We start from the raw sequence: 18,738 nt of genomic DNA, 5'->3' as shown, positions 1-18,738 counted from the left end.
TCCAAATCAAGTAAAATTATATTAACCTTTCACCCTCTTTCTCCATTCTTTTCTTCCCCTCCAACCAGAATCATTAATAACAATGGACCAACGCTCTAACAACATGAGCACTACTTGAACACCAAATCATCAGGATTGGGAATAGAGACCATAAACCCGTTAGTTTCCTCAATCAGCCGTAGCAAAAATTGATATGAGGCGAAAGATTACACTAATCACTTGCTTTAAAACTTCTGCTTTCTGCTAACTTGTCTGACCCCACTCTGAATATGAAAAGAATGAAGGTGCATTATAATGGGAATGCGAATGTTGAATAAGAATAATTTCATGAAATAATACTAAAGAAAATAGATAATAATAGAAAAAAGAGAGGGATTGAGCTATTGGATGGGCTGGGTTGCTAATGCGTTATGGGTGGTGAGGAATATTGAATTGGAGGTGTGGTCCATTTTAGGCCCAAATAATACTTTGGGCCAGGCCGATTAAGCATTCCAATTGCCCATTTACCATGCCACTCCAAATAAATAAATAAAAGGAATATAAATGTATAAAATCCCTTCTTCTGTTCCTGGCCTAGGGTTTGAAGGAGCAAGCTAAGCTGCTAAAGGAAGCGTAAATATCCTCAGTCCGCCACCATGGGTCGCATGCACAGTCGAGGGTGTGTATTAGTTTTGCGATACGATATCATGATTATTTGCAAGTGTGAAACGTGAAAGTCCATTTGATTTATTTGATTTTTGTGTTGTTTGCTTTCCAGTAAGGGTATCTCGGCATCTGCTTTGCCTTACAAGAGGACACCTCCCAGTTGGCTCAAGATTTCATCTCAGGATGTGAGGACCCCTAAACCTAATAATTTCTCCCCATTATTTGATTTTTCCCGAAGTTTTTTTTTTTGGGGTGTTGAATCCTTGTTATTTCAGGTGGAGGATAACATCTGCAAGATCGCTAAGAAAGGCTTGACGCCATCTCAAATTGGTGTCATCCTTCGTGATTCTCATGGGATTGCTCAAGTGAAAAGTGTTACTGGGAGCAAGATTTTGCGGATATTAAAGGCGCATGGTAGATGTTTATTGATGCTGTCTCTATTTTATTTATTCAAAAAATTTTTTTATCTAATTTGTCTATTATAATTTGCTAGGGCTTGCTCCTGAAATACCTGAAGATTTGTACCACCTCATCAAGAAAGCAGTTGCAATTAGGAAACATCTGGAGAGGAACAGAAAGGATAAAGATTCCAAATTTAGGTTGATTTTGGTTGAGAGCAGGATCCATCGCTTAGCTCGCTATTACAAGAAGACTAAGAAGCTTCCACCAGTATGGAAATAGTGAGTATATTCCCCTCTGCCTGAACTTTTAACTGATAATTTCAGCATGGATAAGCTGCGTTTACCTACAAATGTTAATCATCTTGGTATTGGTTATTCTGTATCCAGTGGAAAGATTTTAATTAACTAGTATAGTTATTGCAATATAATATTTTGCAATGTGCTGCTTCTTGCATCTTATCTGAAAAATATTTCAGATTCAGAATGGTGCATCTGATAGAAGTTGGCAAATGCTAAGGCAGGAATTCCCTGTATATTAGTTGGGATGGTACATGAATTAGCAATCAATTAATAGGATTTGATAATAGAGTGACATATTTCCATAATAAAAGAAACCAGTAGTTTCTTTATTGTTGCTGTACTAAGTCAACATTTGTTAACATGTTACTTTGTAGATGTATGTGTATGATGAATATTTTCCTAATCTTGGAGGCAAAATTGGAATTGTTACACTTAATTCAATAGGCTATTGTATAATTAAAGCTTTAAAAGGATTGGATATATCTGAAAAGTTTTATGTCTGTAATCTGTGTCCAGTATCATGTCTTTTAAGTATGGCATTTCCAGTGTCCTTCTGATCTTACAGAGAGCAACATTCACTTTTTTATACTAGTTTCCCCGACTTTGTTGTTTAATTGGATTCATGAATAGCCTCATAACCCCTTGTATGGTAATTTAAGTATACTGTTTCATAGTCCTCTTAGCTAATGGAGTTGCCTCTCTTTCTGCAGTGAATCAACCACCGCCAGCACCCTTGTGGCATAGTGAAGATATATTTGGAGTACAGCTCTTCCATGAACTTTCTCTTGGATAAGCTGATCTCAGTTTTTTGATGTTGGTGCGGGAATTTCATGTTTTAGATTGATCTATCTTTTGGCAGTCTCTGTTTTAACGTCCCAAACTATAAGTTGTCTTTATAATTTTTCATTGATTAGCTTGAGACTCATATGTTGCAATTTTTTGGTTATTTACTTTAATGATTTTAAATTGCTGTGATTATTAATTTTTCATTGTTCATCGTCATTGACAACACCTTTTATTCCCTAAAGATGTAATGCCGTACTAAGCATCACATTACAAATAAATTTTAAAAGAATTAATTGGATGATGGATGGACAACAGATCCATCGCTGATGTTCGGTGAGGTTAGCTAATAAGCAATTCTTCGGCTGTTTTGATTTGCTTTGTTAATCTGGGCGGTTGGAATTTACCCTATAAAAACCTAGAGGACTTATTAGAAAAAAAGGTGGAATAATAAATAAATTTATATTTTAATTTTCAAAAAAAATAATTTATATAGGAAAAATATTTTTTATGAAAATTATCTGTATGAAAATATTTTTAATTTATTATTTAATTATAATATTAAATTAATAACACATATAAATATTTTTATATTTTATTAAGATAATTGAAGTGGAGAAAATAAATGAAATAAGTATTATCTGTTAATTAACGTGTTTTCGTTAGTGTTTGAGGCAGTTGGGCTTTGGCTTTTTTTTTTTTTACTGTGGCTTTGGCCATCCTTAAACATTGCACGACTCGCGATAGAATTCTTATTTTCATTGAATTTAACAATCAATAAATAGCATTGGTTACGGGAGAAGTCTATCAATTTTAAAAAAAGTACGGAATACTAAAAAAGTATGAATAAAAATATAATTATTATTATACATTCGTTTTTATGAAAATAAGCATTTAGTTTAAAGGGTATTTAGGTTATTATAAACTCAATTTTACATAAAAATTGAGCTTATTAATTATTATATTAAATATTTATTATTTTAATTAATTTTATTTTATTTATTTTTTTATTAAATATTTAATTCAAAAATAATTAAATTTATTTTTATATTAAATTGATTTTATATTAAATTTAATCTAAATTAAATATGTATTTAAATTAGTATAATATTATTTGATATATATTTAAGTAATAAAATTTATTAACATATATAAATTTATTACTCACCTACCACAATTCAGTAATTAAGAATATAATAGATTTAAATTCAAGTTTCCTCTCCCTTATTTCTGACCAAAAAAAAGTTATTAACATATATAAATTTAATAATAAATATTTAATTTAAATATTCAACTTCTAAATTCTTAAAAAAAAAAAAAAATTGAAACAACCATTGTATTTCAAATAGGGCTAACCGATATCGATCAGGTCAGGCCCAACCAAGACAATTAAAGAACTCAAAAACGGATAAATATATATATATATATATATATATATATATTAAACATAGACGATTAATATACATTCACATTCACATTCATGGGTGTACTCGGCAGGTCACAATGATCTGCAACTGAAACATAAAACTTTTCTCATGCAAAACTGAAAATTGTACGGGCCCACATGATTTGGATGGTCTTGATACGCTCGTTGCCTGCAGAATGCGCTCCCTCCTACCAATAGAATACATACACCTATTACATTAGCACCTTCATCTCCATTAGTTTTTGCCGATTTCTCACCTCTGTTCCCTATGTGGGGTTGTTGTAGCTGCTGCAGAACTCGATTTCTAAGCTGCTTCCGAGCCTATCTCACACCTCGTCTTGCCAATTGTGGCGCGTCTTCTCTTTCCTTGCTCACTGAGTCTCCTTCCTTTCGTTTTATAGACAAGGAAAAGAGCATGAGCTCTTCTTTCTCTTCTTTTGCCCATTCCAGTAGAAGGTATTTCCCTTATCTATTCCTCTAATTTTTGTTTTCTAGAATTCTCTTACTCTTTGTTTGGATGTTTAATTGTGAAGTGGAAATAGAGAGAAATTAAGCAGGGAAAATGAAGAGAAAAGAAAAGAAGAGAAATCTAATTTACTCTCTGCTGTTTGGATTGCTTATTAGAATAGGAGAGAAATGTAATTTCTCCCTTAAATTAAAAGATGAAAATATCTTTTATACACTTGATAGTCTTCGCATATTGATCCTTGTGAGATATTTAACTGTGATTCATGAACAAAGTGTTGACTATTTTTACAGTTTTTTACCATGAAGTTTGATACCATTTTATTGGAGTAAAATACCTAAGAAGGTTTCTGCCTTGGTTCAGTCATTTGTGAATTTTGATTGACATAATCATCCCATTAAAATGTTTATGGTACACTGTTATGCAAATTAATGCACTCAAGACTTTTGAAAATTGAGAGTGCATTATTTTACAGACATTTTTCAGATGGATACCAATCAAATGAAGACTTATCAATAGCAGCTTGTGGTGTATCCTAAGTCTCAAAACAATAATATAACTAAATTGCTGCCAATCTATAGTCTAACATGAACTGGCACTATTGACATTCAGCAATACCCAGTTGTTTCATCTTTTGGGTAAATACTTTGCCTTAAATTATTGACAGTGCACTACGAACATAAGATTACATACTGGTTTAGCATTCCCACCCAATAAAAGACCAAATAATCAGATGTTATATTTTTATCAAGTTCTGATCACTTCCCTCTCCTTAAGCAGATTATTATCAAAAAAATCAACAGCTTTACAACATACAATGATCAATAACAAGTAGAGACAGCTCATAGAAAATAGTTTTTACCAAGATCTATATATCCATATGCATAATCAAACCCATTTCCCACTGTTAATCATCCATCCATAATGAAGAATAGAAAAAATTGAAAGAGAAAGCATTTTGACATACCTTTCTGCTGCAAAGAGAAGAGCAGTAACGATGAAAGGTGGGAGACACTCTCTAGAGCATAGAGGAGCAAATGACAGAGATGGGAATCGATTTTTCTATTGAAGTAATTTAAGGGTATTGAAGTCATTTTCACATAAACAACAACAATTTCCCTCCATTCCCCTCCAATTTGGAGGGAAATCGTTTGGGGCAGATGCAATGGGTGGAGAAATACGTTTTCTCCTCCTTTCTCCCCCTTTCTATCTTCAAATTGCTGTCCAAACAAGAAAATTGATGGAAACTAAATTTCATTTCTTTTCTCTTCTTCCCATTACTCTCAATCCAAACATAGGGTTAAAGTAAAATATAATTGTGCCTGTTTTATTTTTGGGTCAGTGGAAGAGGGTTGGAGATGGAAAACGATAGAGAAAGATCAAGGGGCCGTGGTGGTACAGGAGGCAAGGATAAAATTGATGCTCTTGGGAGACTCTTGTAAGCACCACTTTAATTCTATGTTGTTGATGCTATTCTTCTTGATTTTTTTTTGGGTTTAATTTTGGTATTTTCATCTCTTTAGTAGATTGTTTCATTGCATTCGAATTATGTGAATTTGGTGTTCGGACTCTCAAATTAGCTTTCTTCTTTCTTGTTTATATTGTTCTTTATCCAGTTGTTATTGCTTCTTTGTACGCCTGTTCGATATGGTTAATTGACATTGGAGTTGGACTGTGTTGAAAAGTGAAAGTCGCACTGAATTCCTCAGGCGGCTAGGTAAACTACAATGAAAATCTAGTTTTTGCTTGTACGGTGTTCCATACAATGAAAGCTTTCATACTCTTCGTTTTTCCCCCCTTTTTTTCTTTTGATAAGGGAAAAAAAAGGATGTATAATAACAATGAAATGTATACATTGATCTTTGTATTTAATTCCGTTCTGATGGACAATCTTTTCTCTTATTTTTTTTCCCTTTTCTTAATAAGCTAGAGATGGACAATCTTAAAGTATGTGTTTTCTTTAATATTTTTCAGGACACGCATTTTGCGCCATATGGCTTCTGAATTGAACTTGAATATGCGGAGTGATGGGTATGTCAAAGTTCAAGATTTACTAAAGTTGAATATGAAAACATTTGCCAATATTCCATTAAGGTCACACACAGTTGATGACATTAAGGAGGTTGGTTCAGTAAATACTTATCTTTCCTGACTTATCTTTATATCTCTAATGTTCATTATTGAAGTCCTTGCTTGGTTGAATTATGGTTTTGGTAATGAATGATTATGTAACAATTTCTCCATGTTTATTTTAAGTCAATATGATGTAAGGAGATTATAGAAAGCAATAATTTCATCATGGGTTTTCAAAGGATTTATTCTGTGTATTTTCATTCTTTTATTTCTTTCTGTTCTTGCATTTTTTGAGAGACTACCAGCACAAATTTATGACTCCTGTTGATGATCTTATGGTCATGATTGTGTTTGAACATTTGATTTTTCAGAAGTATGTAACTTTTTCCATGATTTGTGCTTATTTCTTAAATGTTGATGCGTGTTAGCTATCTATGTATTGTGTTAACGCTTAAGTGCTATAACTAATAACAAAATGCATATGCAATTACTACCAGGTCTCACTAGCGTTAATTCTTACCTGGCCATTTTTGAAAAGGATGCCATGCCACAGAAGTTTGACTAGATTACTAAAGCTATTGCCAGGCCTGTATAATAAGTTTCATTTGTCTGGCTTGTATTGCTTTCCCTTATTTGCTCTTCTACTTTCTCTAACTCACATAACATTTAGAGCTTATATATCTCATCTCTACATCTTTAATTATATCAAACTACACTTGGTTTTGTACTTTATAAGTTGACCTAGGATTACATTTTTGTTTGAAATTCCAGGCTGTTAGAAAGGATAATAAGCAGCGATTCAGCCTTTTGGAGGAAAATGGGGAGCTCCTAATACGTGCAAGCCAAGGCCATACAGTAAAGGTGATAAATCTTCTTGTTATAAAATGAAATATATATTCTGTTATTTGGTTGGACTTTTCAAAGTATTATCCTAGTGATAAAATTTTTGGAATTTGTTATGCTTGGACATTCATAAGTATGTGCTAAGTAACATATTTCATTAAAATGATATAACAAATTTGATTAATGAGCTTTTGATACCTTCAGGCCTTGATTGATTGCTTGGAGCTTTGAGAGCAAATCTAATTAGATTAGTTTGAATGTAGATATGTGTAGACTTTCTCAAGCTATAGATTGATGCCAAGAGAATTTGACACTGTTGATTATGCTTTAATTTTATTTGTTATATTAATTTGAACAAAATGCTGGGTTGGCTGGTAAACATCGACATGGATTATTTTTCTTGTTCTTGTGATTTTGTTAAGAAAGGGATGCTTTTTCTTTACCTTATATTTCACCATCTTGGGGGGATATTTTTTGTGCTCTAAATTTTGTGTTTGTATTGCATCCACATGATTTCCACCCCATAAAAAGAGAGTAAAATGCCATACTTTTTGCATTGAACATCTGTTTGAATGGTTTCTTATGAATGTGCAGACAGTTGAATCTGAGAGCTTATTAAAAGCAATCCTTTCAGCTGAGGAAGTTCCAGGTAAAAATATATGTTATGCAATACCTTTGTCCTTCCAAATAATATTTTTCCTTTTTCCCTTCTTTTATTTCTTATATATTAGGTTATTGTAATGTGTACTGCTCTTCTTTTCCTGTGATTGTAGTGTGTGTACATGGAACCTATAAGAGGAATATGGAATCTATATTAAAGTCTGGCTTAAAGCGCATGCAAAGAATGCATGTTCACTTTGCATCTGGCTTGCCAACTGATGGTGAAGTGATTAGCGGTAAGATATCAGATAATCTTCTTATTCATTACTCTTTTATTATTCATGACACTATATTTTGGAGATATGCTGTCATTATCTTCCACATGTTTCTTACTGAACTTAGAAATAGTATTTTTATTCCATTTGTGTGGATATTGGAGGGAGAACCAAATTGAGCTTTGTTTAGTTGTGGAAAACAGGATGGTTTTTCACAATTTATCCTAAGGAAATTGGAAAATGGAATTTGGTGTTTGGTTGTAAAATTTTTCTAAACAGAAAAATACTTTCCAATTTTAAACTACGAAACAAGTTTAGATAGTTTTCCATTATTCCCTTAAAAATTAGGGGGCGTCTGCTAAGGTGGAAAACATGGGATTTTCCACTTGTTATATGATTATTATATTCAACAACGATAAAACTAATTTAGTTAAAAAATGTCTAAAATAATCTTACAATGGAAAGATAGAAAATGGAGAATTTAAAAAGTGAATAAGTGAACATGTTTTCTTATTTTCCAGTTTTCCAATTGGAAAATGGAAAATTGGAAAATTAGGAAAAGGAGAAGAAAAATGGAAAAAGAAAACAAAAAAACGTTTTCTGAAACTTTACAGGGCCTTGGGTTTGTGATCTGCTAGGATGAGCTTTTCCTAAAAATTCATACATGTTTAGAAAAACTTTGTGGAACCATCTGAATTCTTATAAGCAGTCTTACTCACTTGATGTTCCTTCACTGTCTAATATTCAACTTGTCAAATTGGTGATCTATGCTAGAGCACATATTGAGCTCTAAAGTCAAATGATGCTAGTAAAGGGAAAGGGGAAGGAATGCTTTAATAGTTATAGGAGTATGTTATTTTCCCCGCATGTCACAGTTGTTTGTTTGGACACATGAATCAGGGCGTTCAATTGATGAAGCATTTAGTTCCATCAAAGATTAAGCAGTGTGGATATCTAATATCTTCCGGGATTTACTTGATTTGTCATCTTTCAGGTATGAGGAGGGATGTTAATGTTTTGATACATCTTGATGTCAAAAAAGCTCTGGAAGGTACAACATCCTATCTTCTTACCTTCCAAGCATATAATTTATTAATTGCATATGCAACCTGAATACTTATTCCATTCATTTGCTAACGAGTGGTTCATGACGAAGGCTGATGTATTTTCCCCCGGATCTTGTTCTGTTGATTTCAGAGGGAATGAAGCTTTACATATCTGATAATGGGGTGATCTTGACTGATGGTTTTGATGGTGTGGTGCCTGTAAAGTACTTCAAAAAGATTGAATCATGGCCAGATGGACAACTAATACCTTTTCAAACACAAATTTGATGATGAGTGGCCCTTTCTTTCGTGACATGCTAGCTTGGCGTGTATGCAGTTTAGCCTGAATGATTAGAAAAACAAAAAGAAAAAGAAAAAGTCGTCAAGAATAGAATTAAAACTTTTGTTTGGATGCTCTATTTCATTTTTGCGGGTAAAGTTATATTGAGACTGTAAAGAGTTACTTTATTCTAATTGGTTGTGTTGTCAAAGTTACGGAGGAAGAAATAAATGATCTATGAGAGTTTTGTTTGACGGACGTAATGAAATAGTATGATAAACTGAATCCTTATGATAATGGAATAACTATTTTTCAGTTGCTTTTTTTTAATAACAATTACTGCAAACTTAAAAATGTGAATAGAATAAATAAATATTAATTTTAATTTATAATACAAAATTATTAATTATTTTAAAATTACTTTTCCACCCTCCAATAAAAACCCTTACCCATGCCCTCCTCATCTCTCTTTTCCTACACCGCTAACCGGAAATTTCTGTCGCTCTATTCTGCTCTTGCTTTCAAAGTCAGGGTCACCGATCCCCGACGATTTTTGGTGGATTTGCAGGGATCTATACTGGAATTAGAATATTTTAGGCATAAAAATCAAAATTATTATTATTATTACTTCCATTTCGGTGTATGCATTTATAATTTGCTAATGGTTGGTCTAATCCATCGCTCTCTGAAAGGGTAGAGCACGAGGAATTAGCGTTGCAGCAGCAGCCCTGCATCTTTATTCATTGTTTTCTTTTTCTTTTATGCGTTGGCTATGATTATTGAGCTGTAAGATCGTTAGAAATATTAGTTATTGAGCTGTAAGATCGTTAGAAATATTAGTTTAGGCATGAGATCGTGCAGTGGATGGCGTCGTTTCCTCCTTTGTTTCTCTCTGCTACTTATCATTTTCCATATCTTCTCTGGTGAATGTCCTCTCTCTGGTTCTCATCATTTTTTTTGGCATTGTTTTGTTTTTTTATTATTGGGTACTTGAAATTAATTGTGGCTGAATTTTTTTATTGTTTTTTTGGAAGTTTTTGAATTTCATCCCAACTCGGTTATAGAAGCTGCCCCAAAGAAACGAAATAAAAAGTCTGATCATCTGGTTCTTGGTCCTGCTGCTGGGCAAGGCTTGCCTAATCGGTTGCAATGCCAAGGTTTCTTGTAATGTTCCTGTTAAGTTGTTACCTGATATGCTAATTTGTCATGCTGCTGCCCTTAAGATTTAGATTTGCAATTTCCATATCTTTGATATAGTTGGTTACTTTGCATATGAAACACTTTCCTGCATCTGAGTTCTGGTTTTATTGCTCTAATGTATTTATGTTTTTGATTGAAGCTCAGGCTCTAAAGCTCTCAACAAGTCCTATTTCCTAACCCCTTCCAATGCCTCTAATGTTGGAGATAGCATTAGCTTTGTCACTGTCTTTACCATTTACAGCACTTCATTGGATTCACATGCTGACGATAAATCATCAAATTTGGTTACTGTTGGAAATGTTTCATACACTAAGAAAGAGAGGTCAATGGCCATTTTGAATGTCTTCATTAATTTTATTCAGGTAATTTCTTGTGTGGAACGTTCAAGGATTGTCACCTTGCCTACATCTACAAGAAATCATCTGTAACATTCGCTTGAGATGTTTGGATTTTGATGTATAATAAGTCTAACTAGATTTTGGATGGTCTTGATACGCTCGTAGCCTGCAAAAGGCTCTCCCTCCTACCAATAGAATACATACACCTATTACATTAGCACCTTCATCTCCATTAGCTTTTGCCGATTTCTCACCTCTGTTCCCTATGTGGGGTTGTTGTAGCTGCTGCAGAACTCGATTTCTAAGCTGCTTCCGAGCCTATCTCACACCTCGTCTTGCCAATTGTAGCGCTCACTGGGTCTCCTTCCTTTCGTTTTATAGACAAGGAAAAGAGCATGAGCTCTTCTTTCTCTTCTTTTGCCCATTCTAGTAGAAGGTATTTCCCTTATCTATTCCTCTAATTTTTGTTTTCTAGAATTCTCTTACTCTTTGTTTGGATGTTTAATTGTGAAGTGGAAATATTGAGAAATTAAGCAGGGAAAATGAAGAGAAAAGAAAATAAGATAAATCTTAATTTACTCTCTGCTTTGGATTGCTTATTAGAATAGGAGAGAAATGTAATTTCTCCCTTAAATTAAAAGATGAAAATATCTTTTATACACTTGATAGTCTTCGCATATTGATCCTTGTGAGATATTTAAGCGTGATTCATGAACAAAGTGTTGACTATTTTACGTTTTTAGCATGAAGTTTGATACCATTTTATTGGAGTAAAATACCTAAGAAGGTTTCTCCTTGGTTCATCATTTGTGAATTTTGATTGACGTAATCATCCCATTAAAATGTTTATGGTACACTGTTATGCAAATTAATGCACTCAAGACTTTTGAAAATTGAGAGCTTTATGGTACACTGCTGCATTATTTTTGTCACGACCCAAAATTCTGAACCGTGACCGGCGCATAATTTAATTATTCTTAAATCATACAAGCCTTATCAGTATCTTGAGTGAATATATTGTCACTTACTAATTCCAAAAATAGACAAAATCCAAATAAACAAAATCTTTGAATAAACATCATAAATATCCCATAGGTAAGCTGAGTCTCTCTGATTTCAAATAAAAACTTAAACATTCAATAAACTAAACTAATTATTAGCGAGAAAACATGAATTCGGGCATACCATGAGAACAAATCAAAGTTGTCCCTCTCGAGAAAATGGGTGAATATTTGGATCATTGCGAATTCTCTTGATGCAAGCAGGATAATGCAGAGAAAACGTGGTTTGAGCTAGATGCTCAGTGAATGATAATTATAGCACACAACGGAATAGGAACAGACAGACGCTTGATTAATTTCACAATAAATTTTGTATTCAATAAAATCATGCTCATGCTGTCAAAATCATTAATAAAATAACTTTATAAAACATATATATAAAAGAAAATTCATTCAATAAAAATTTTATGGTACAGTGCACCAGGGTGATGATACCCCACATCACCAAAGGCCAGATGGTAAGCGCGCTACCAGATATTAGATACCTTCCTCCTCCTTCACAAATATCAATACATATGATACTAATGCAAACCATAAACTGCAATGATGCATGACTCGACAATGCAACTTAATACCGTGATAGTCCACACACGGGGCGGATAACGAAGCGAATCTGGCACGGTACCAATTCAAAACAGAAAATCAATTTGTACAAATCAATCAAAATCAATAAAAAATTTCAGATAGCAAATAATAACTGATAGTGCAATTCCAATGGTGTATTTCAACAGTTTCAGAGAGTCAATAAAATCAAATCAATCTCAAATCAATTCAGTAACACATCGGTAAATTTTATAGTCAAATATCAATCAATATAAATACATTAAAGGCCTGTTCCCGGAATCCTAATGGGTCTAATGCAGAGATAGTTGGCAAAATCAATTATTTAATCAAAATCGAGATAAAATTCAATAATAAAATAAAACTCTAGAAAATCACATATAAAATCATTATTAAAATATTGATTTAAAATTTCATTTAATAACAAACTTAATGCTAAGAAATTTTAAAAGGGACAAAAACGGTGCCATGTACTATAATTACCACTCACCTGGAACCTCCAAGACAATAGTTATTTTCAATGAAAGAGAGACAATTTCAATTGACTGATTGAATATTCGAATCTCCTACACACCCAAAGTATTAAAGAGAAATATCAAATAATAGTAAAATAAAATGATTTTTAATATATATATTTATATATATATATATATACACGCACAGGAATGCGTGCGAAGAGAAGCCAATGCGTGGGAAGAGAAGCCACCAAATATAATGCACAGGAATGCGTGCGAAGAGAAGCCAACAAATATATATATATATATATATATATATATATATATATATATATATATATATATATAATCTAAATTGTAGATTATTATCTCACAGTAATCATGATCAACCCAATTCAATACCAATGATCAAAGGAAAAAAAATAAATTTCTAGAGTAGTTGTAACAAATCGAGGAAGTAAAATAAAATCAAATTCACCCATTATTGAATAAAGAATTAGAATTTTTATTTTGAAAACATAATCAAAGGTGATGAATTGAGAAATAAAATTTAAGAATTATCTGCGCACATCAGATTATTTTATATATATACGTATAACAATAAATAAAAGATTATGAAAATACCTGTTGAAAGTATTGGGTAGGAAAAGGAGGTGACAAACAGGTTTTGAGAGCAAAGTTTAGCAGAAGAGTTGATTAGGGTATATATATATTTCAAGATTTCTATTAGGTGTAGAATGGGATAAGAGTTATTATTGAACTGGGTTGTTCAGATTGCAGATATATATTTAATTTCAAAAATAATATATATATATATATATCTAAAAATAAATAAGCAGACCATCTAATAAAATATATATATTTTTTATAAATATATTAAATTATTGTTAGCTAATTAAAATAAAATAATAATAAATAATAAATGTATATGGGTTTTCACAATTTTACAGACATTTTTCAGATGGATACCAATCAAATGAAGACTTATCAATAGCAGCTTGTGGTGTATCCTAAGTCTCAAAACAATAATATAACTAAATTGCTGCCAATCTATAGTCTAACGTGAACTGGCACTATTGACATTCAGCAACACCCAGTTGTTTCGTCTTTTGGGTAAATACTTTGCCTTAAATTATTGACAGTGCACTACAAACATAAGATTACATACTGGTTTAGCATTCCCACCCAATAAAAGACCAAATAATCAGATGTTATATTTTTATCAAGTTCTGATCACTTCCCTCTCCTTAAGCAGATGATTATCAAAAAAATCAACAGCTTTACAACACACAATGATCAATAACAAGTAGAGACAGCTCATAGATAATAGTTTTTACCAAGATCTATATATCCATATGCTTAATCAAACCCATTTCCCACTGTTAATCATCCATCCATAATGAAGAATAGAAAAAATTGAAAGAGAAAGCATTTTGACATACCTTTCTGCTGCAAAGAGAAGAGCAGGAACGATGAAAGGTGGGAGACACTCTCTAGAGCATAGAGGAGCAGAAATGACAGAGATGGGAATCGATTTTTCTATTGAAGTAATTTAAGGGTATTGAAGTCATTTCCACGTAAACAACAACAATTTCCCTCCATTCCTCCAATTTGGAGGGAAATCGTTTGGGGCAGATGCAATGGGTGGAGAAATACGTTTTCTCCTCCTTTCTCCCCCTTTCTATCTTCAAATTGCTGTCCAAACAAGAAAATTGATGGAAACTAAATTTCATTTCTTTTCTCTTCTTCCCATTACTCTCAATCCAAACATAGGGTTAAAGTAAAATATAATTGTGCCTGTTTTATTTTTGGGTCAGTGGAAGAGGGTTGGAGATGGAAAACGATAGAGAAAGATCAAGGGGCCGTGGTGGTACAGGAGGCAAGGATAAAATTGATGCTCTTGGGAGACTCTTGTAAGCACCACTTTAATTCTATGTTGTTGATGCTATTCTTCTTGATTTTTTTTTGGGTTTAATTTTGGTATTTTCATCTCTTTAGTAGATTGTTTCATTGCATTCGAATTATGTGAATTTGGTGTTCGGACTCTCAAATTAGCTTTCTTCTTTCTTGTTTATATTGTTCTTTATCCAGTTATTATTGCTTCTTTGTACGCCTGTTCGATATGGTTAATTGACATTGGAGTTGGACTGTGTTGAAAAGTGAAAGTCGCACTGAATTTCTCAGGCGGCTAGGTAAACTACAATGAAAATCTAGTTTTTGCTTGTACGGTGTTCCATACAGTGAAAGCTTTCATACTCTTCGCTTTTTCCCCTTTCTTTCTTTTGATAAGGGAAAAAAAAGGATGTATAATAACAATGAAATGTATACATTGATCTTTGTATTTAATTCCGTTCTGATGGACAATCCTTTCTCTTATTTTTTTTCCCTTTTCTTAATAAGCTAGAGATGGACAATCTTAAAGTATGTGTTTTCTTTAATATTTTTCAGGACACGCATTTTGCGCCATATGGCTTCTGAATTAAACTTGAATATGCGGAGTGATGGGTGTGTCAAAGTTCAAGATTTACTAAAGTTGAATATGAAAACATTTGCCAATATTCCATTAAGGTCACACACAGTTGATGACATTAAGGAGGTTGGTTCAGTAAATACTTATCTTTCCTGACTTATCTTTATATCTCTAATGTTCATTATTGAAGTCCTTGCTTGGTTGAATTATGGTTTTGGGAATGAATGATATGTAACAATTTCTCCATGTTTATTTTAAGTCAATATGATGTAAGGAGATTATAGAAAGCAATAATTTCATCATGGGTTTTCAAAGGATTTATTCTGTGTATTTTCATTCTTTTATTTCTTTCTGTTCATGCATTTTTGAGAGATTACCAGTGCAAATTTATGACTCCTATTGATGATCTTATGGTCATGATTGTGTTTGAACATTTGATTTTTCAGAAATATGTAACTTTTTCCATGATTTGTGCTTATTTCTTAAATGTTGATGCGTGTTAGCTATCTATGTATTGTGTTAACGCTTAAGTGCTATAACTAATAACAAAATGCATATGCAATTACTACCAGGTCTCACTAGCGTTAATTCTTACCTGGCCATTTTTGAAAAGGATGCCATGCCACAGAAGTTTGACTAGATTACTAAAGCTATTGCCAGGCCTGTATAATAAGTTTCATTTGTCTGGCTTGTATTGCTTTCCCTTATTTGCTCTTCTACTTTCTCTAACTCACATAACATTTAGAGCTTATATATCTCATCTCTACTTCTTTAATTATATCAAACTACACTTGGTTTTCTAATTTATAAGTTGACCTAGGATTACATTTTTGTTTGAAATTCCAGGCTGTTAGAAAGGATAATAAGCAGCGATTCAGCCTTTTGGAGGAAAATGGGGAGCTCCTAATACGTGCAAACCAAGGCCATACAGTAAAGGTGATAAATCCTCTTGTTATAAAATGAAATATATATTCTGTTATTTGGTTGGACTTTTCAAAGTATTATCCTAGTGATAAAATTTTTGGAATTTGTTATGCTTGGACATTCATAAGTATGTGCTAAGTAACATATTTCATTATAATGATATAACAAATTTGATTAATGAGTTTTTGATACCTTCAGGCCTTGATTGATTGCTTGGAGCGTTGAGAGCAAATCTAATTAGATTAGTTTGAATGTAGATATGTGTAGACTTTCTCAAGCTATAGATTGATGCCAAGAGAATTTGACACTGTTGATTATGCTTTAATTTTATTTGTTATATTAATTTGAACAAAATGCTGGGTTGGCTGGTAAACATCAACATGAATTATTTTTCTTGTTCTTGTGATTTTGTTAAGAAAGGGATGCTTTTTCTTTACCTCATATTTCACCATCTTGGGGGGATATTTTTTGTGCTCTAAATTTTGTGTTTGTATTGCATCCACGTGATTTCCACCCCATAAAAAGAGAGTAAAATGCCATACTTTTTGCATTGAACATCTGTTTGAATGGTTTCTTATGAATGTGCAGACAGTTGAATCTGAGAGCTTATTAAAAGCAATCCTTTCAGCTGAGGAAGTTCCGGGTGAAAATATATGTTATGCAATACCTTTGTCCTTCCAAATAATATTTTTCCTTTTTCCCTTCTTTTATGTCTTATATATTAGGTTATTGTAATGTGTACTGCTCTTCTTTTCCTGTGATTGTAGTGTGTGTACATGGAACCTATAAGAGGAATATGGAATCTATATTAAAGTCTGGCTTAAAGCGCATGCAAAGAATGCATGTTCACTTTGCATCTGGCTTGCCAACTGATGGTGAAGTGATTAGCGGTAAGATATCAGATAATCTTCTTATTCATTACTCTTTTATCATTCATGACACTATATTTTGGAGATATGCTGTCATTATCTTCCACATGTTTCTTACTGAACTTAGAAATAGCATTTTTATTCCATTTGTGTGGATATTGGAGGGAGAACCAAATTGAGCTTTGTTTAGTTGTGGAAAACAGGATGGTTTTTCACAAATTATCCTAAGAAAATTGGAAAATGGAATTTGGTGTTTGGTTGTAAAATTTTTCTAAACAGAAAAATACTTCCCAATTTTAAACTACGAAACAAGTTTAGATAGTTTTCCATTATTCCCTTAAAAATTAGGGGGCGTCTGCTAAGGTGGAAAACATGGGATTTTCCACTTGTTATATGATTATTATATTCAACAACGATAAAACTAATTTAGTTAAAAAATGTCTAAAATAATCTTATAATGGAAAGATAGAAAATGGAGAATTTAAAAAGTGAATAAGTGAACATGTTTTCTTATTTTCCAGTTTTCCAATTGGAAAATTAGGAAAAGGAGAAGAAAAATGGAAAAAGAAAACAAAAAAAACGTTTTCTGAAACTTTGCAGGGCCTTGGGTTTGTGATCTGCTAGGATGAGCTTTTCCTAAAAATTCATGCATGTTTAGAAAAACTTTGTGGAACCATCTGAATTCTTATAAGCAGTCTTACTCACTTGATGTTCCTTCACTGTCTAATATTCAACTTGTCAAATTGGTGATCTATGCTAGAGCACATATTGAGCTCTAAAGTCAAATGATGCTAGTAAAGGGAAAGGGGAAGGAATGCTTTAATAGTTATAGGAGTATGTTATTTTCCCCGCATGTCACAGTTGTTTGTTTGGACACATGAATCAGGGCGTTCAATTGATGAAGCATTTAGTTCCATCAAAGATTAAGCAGTGTGGATATCTAATATCTTCCGGGATTTACTTGATTTGTCATCTTTCAGGTATGAGGAGGGATGTTAATGTTTTGATACATCTTGATGTCAAAAAAGCTCTGGAAGGTACAACATCCTATCTTCTTACCTTCCAAGCATATAATTTATTAATTGCATATGCAACCTGAATACTTATTCCATTCATTTGCTAACGAGTGGTTCATGACGAAGGCTGATGTATTTTCCCCCGGATCTTGTTCTGTTGATTTCAGAGGGAATGAAGCTTTACATATCTGATAATGGGGTGATCTTGACTGATGGTTTTGATGGTGTGGTGCCTGTAAAGTACTTCAAAAAGATTGAATCATGGCCAGATGGACAACTAATACCTTTTCAAACACAAATTTGATGATGAGTGGCCCTTTCTTTCGTGACATGCTAGCTTGGCGTGTATGCAGTTTAGCCTGAATGATTAGAAAAACAAAAAGAAAAAGAAAAAGTCGTCAAGAATAGAATTAAAACTTTTGTTTGGATGCTCTATTTCATTTTTGCGGGTAAAGTTATATTGAGACTGTAAAGAGTTACTTTATTCTAATTGGTTGTGTTGTCAAAGTTACGGAGGAAGAAATAAATGATCTATGAGAGTTTTGTTTGACGGACGTAATGAAATAGTATGATAAACTGAATCCTTATGATAATGGAATAACTATTTTTCAGTTGCTTTTTTTTAATAACAATTACTGCAAACTTAAAAATGTGAATAGAATAAATAAATATTAATTTTAATTTATAATACAAAATTATTAATTAT

General features: G+C 32.6%; 3 protein-coding genes and 1 pseudogene across 4 annotated transcripts; all 4 read left to right on the top strand.

Annotated features, from left to right (window-relative positions):
- Positions 1 to 503: 503 nt before the first annotated feature.
- LOC110656229 (40S ribosomal protein S13) lies at positions 504 to 2,328 on the top strand. Its single transcript, XM_021812857.2, has 5 exons — positions 504 to 658; positions 758 to 830; positions 921 to 1,059; positions 1,139 to 1,325; positions 2,057 to 2,328. Exons 1-5 carry the CDS (start codon positions 636 to 638, stop codon positions 2,088 to 2,090), a joined length of 456 nt encoding a protein of 151 aa, XP_021668549.2. The 5' UTR covers positions 504 to 635; the 3' UTR covers positions 2,091 to 2,328.
- A 1,255-nt stretch (positions 2,329 to 3,583) lies between these two features.
- Positions 3,584 to 9,396, top strand: LOC110656226 (uncharacterized). 2 transcript variants are annotated; one of them, XM_058152339.1, is made up of 8 exons: positions 3,584 to 4,011; positions 5,370 to 5,459; positions 5,996 to 6,143; positions 6,866 to 6,955; positions 7,532 to 7,586; positions 7,711 to 7,833; positions 8,807 to 8,863; positions 9,010 to 9,396. In XM_058152339.1, exons 1-8 carry the CDS (start codon positions 3,824 to 3,826, stop codon positions 9,144 to 9,146), a joined length of 888 nt encoding a protein of 295 aa, XP_058008322.1. In that variant the 5' UTR covers positions 3,584 to 3,823; the 3' UTR covers positions 9,147 to 9,396. The 2 variants fall into 2 exon arrangements, with proteins under 2 accessions (XP_058008322.1, XP_058008321.1); XM_058152338.1 differs by having other exon boundaries at positions 3,585 to 4,011; positions 5,364 to 5,459.
- A 157-nt stretch (positions 9,397 to 9,553) lies between these two features.
- On the top strand, positions 9,554 to 10,766 carry LOC131183437 (uncharacterized). Its single transcript, XM_058154204.1, has 3 exons — positions 9,554 to 10,061; positions 10,173 to 10,295; positions 10,483 to 10,766. The coding sequence occupies exons 1-3, from the start codon at positions 9,986 to 9,988 to the stop codon at positions 10,764 to 10,766; spliced, it is 483 nt and encodes a 160-aa protein (XP_058010187.1). The 5' UTR covers positions 9,554 to 9,985.
- Positions 10,707 to 18,586, top strand: LOC110656227 (uncharacterized; annotated as a pseudogene).
- Positions 18,587 to 18,738: the final 152 nt, after the last annotated feature.

This window comes from Hevea brasiliensis, chromosome 9, assembly GCF_030052815.1.
Source record: "Hevea brasiliensis isolate MT/VB/25A 57/8 chromosome 9, ASM3005281v1, whole genome shotgun sequence".
In the NCBI taxonomy this organism is placed as follows: Eukaryota; Viridiplantae; Streptophyta; class Magnoliopsida; order Malpighiales; family Euphorbiaceae; genus Hevea; species Hevea brasiliensis.
The sequence above is the reverse complement of the archived record's forward strand: the minus strand, read 5'-3'. Positions and strand labels throughout refer to the sequence as shown.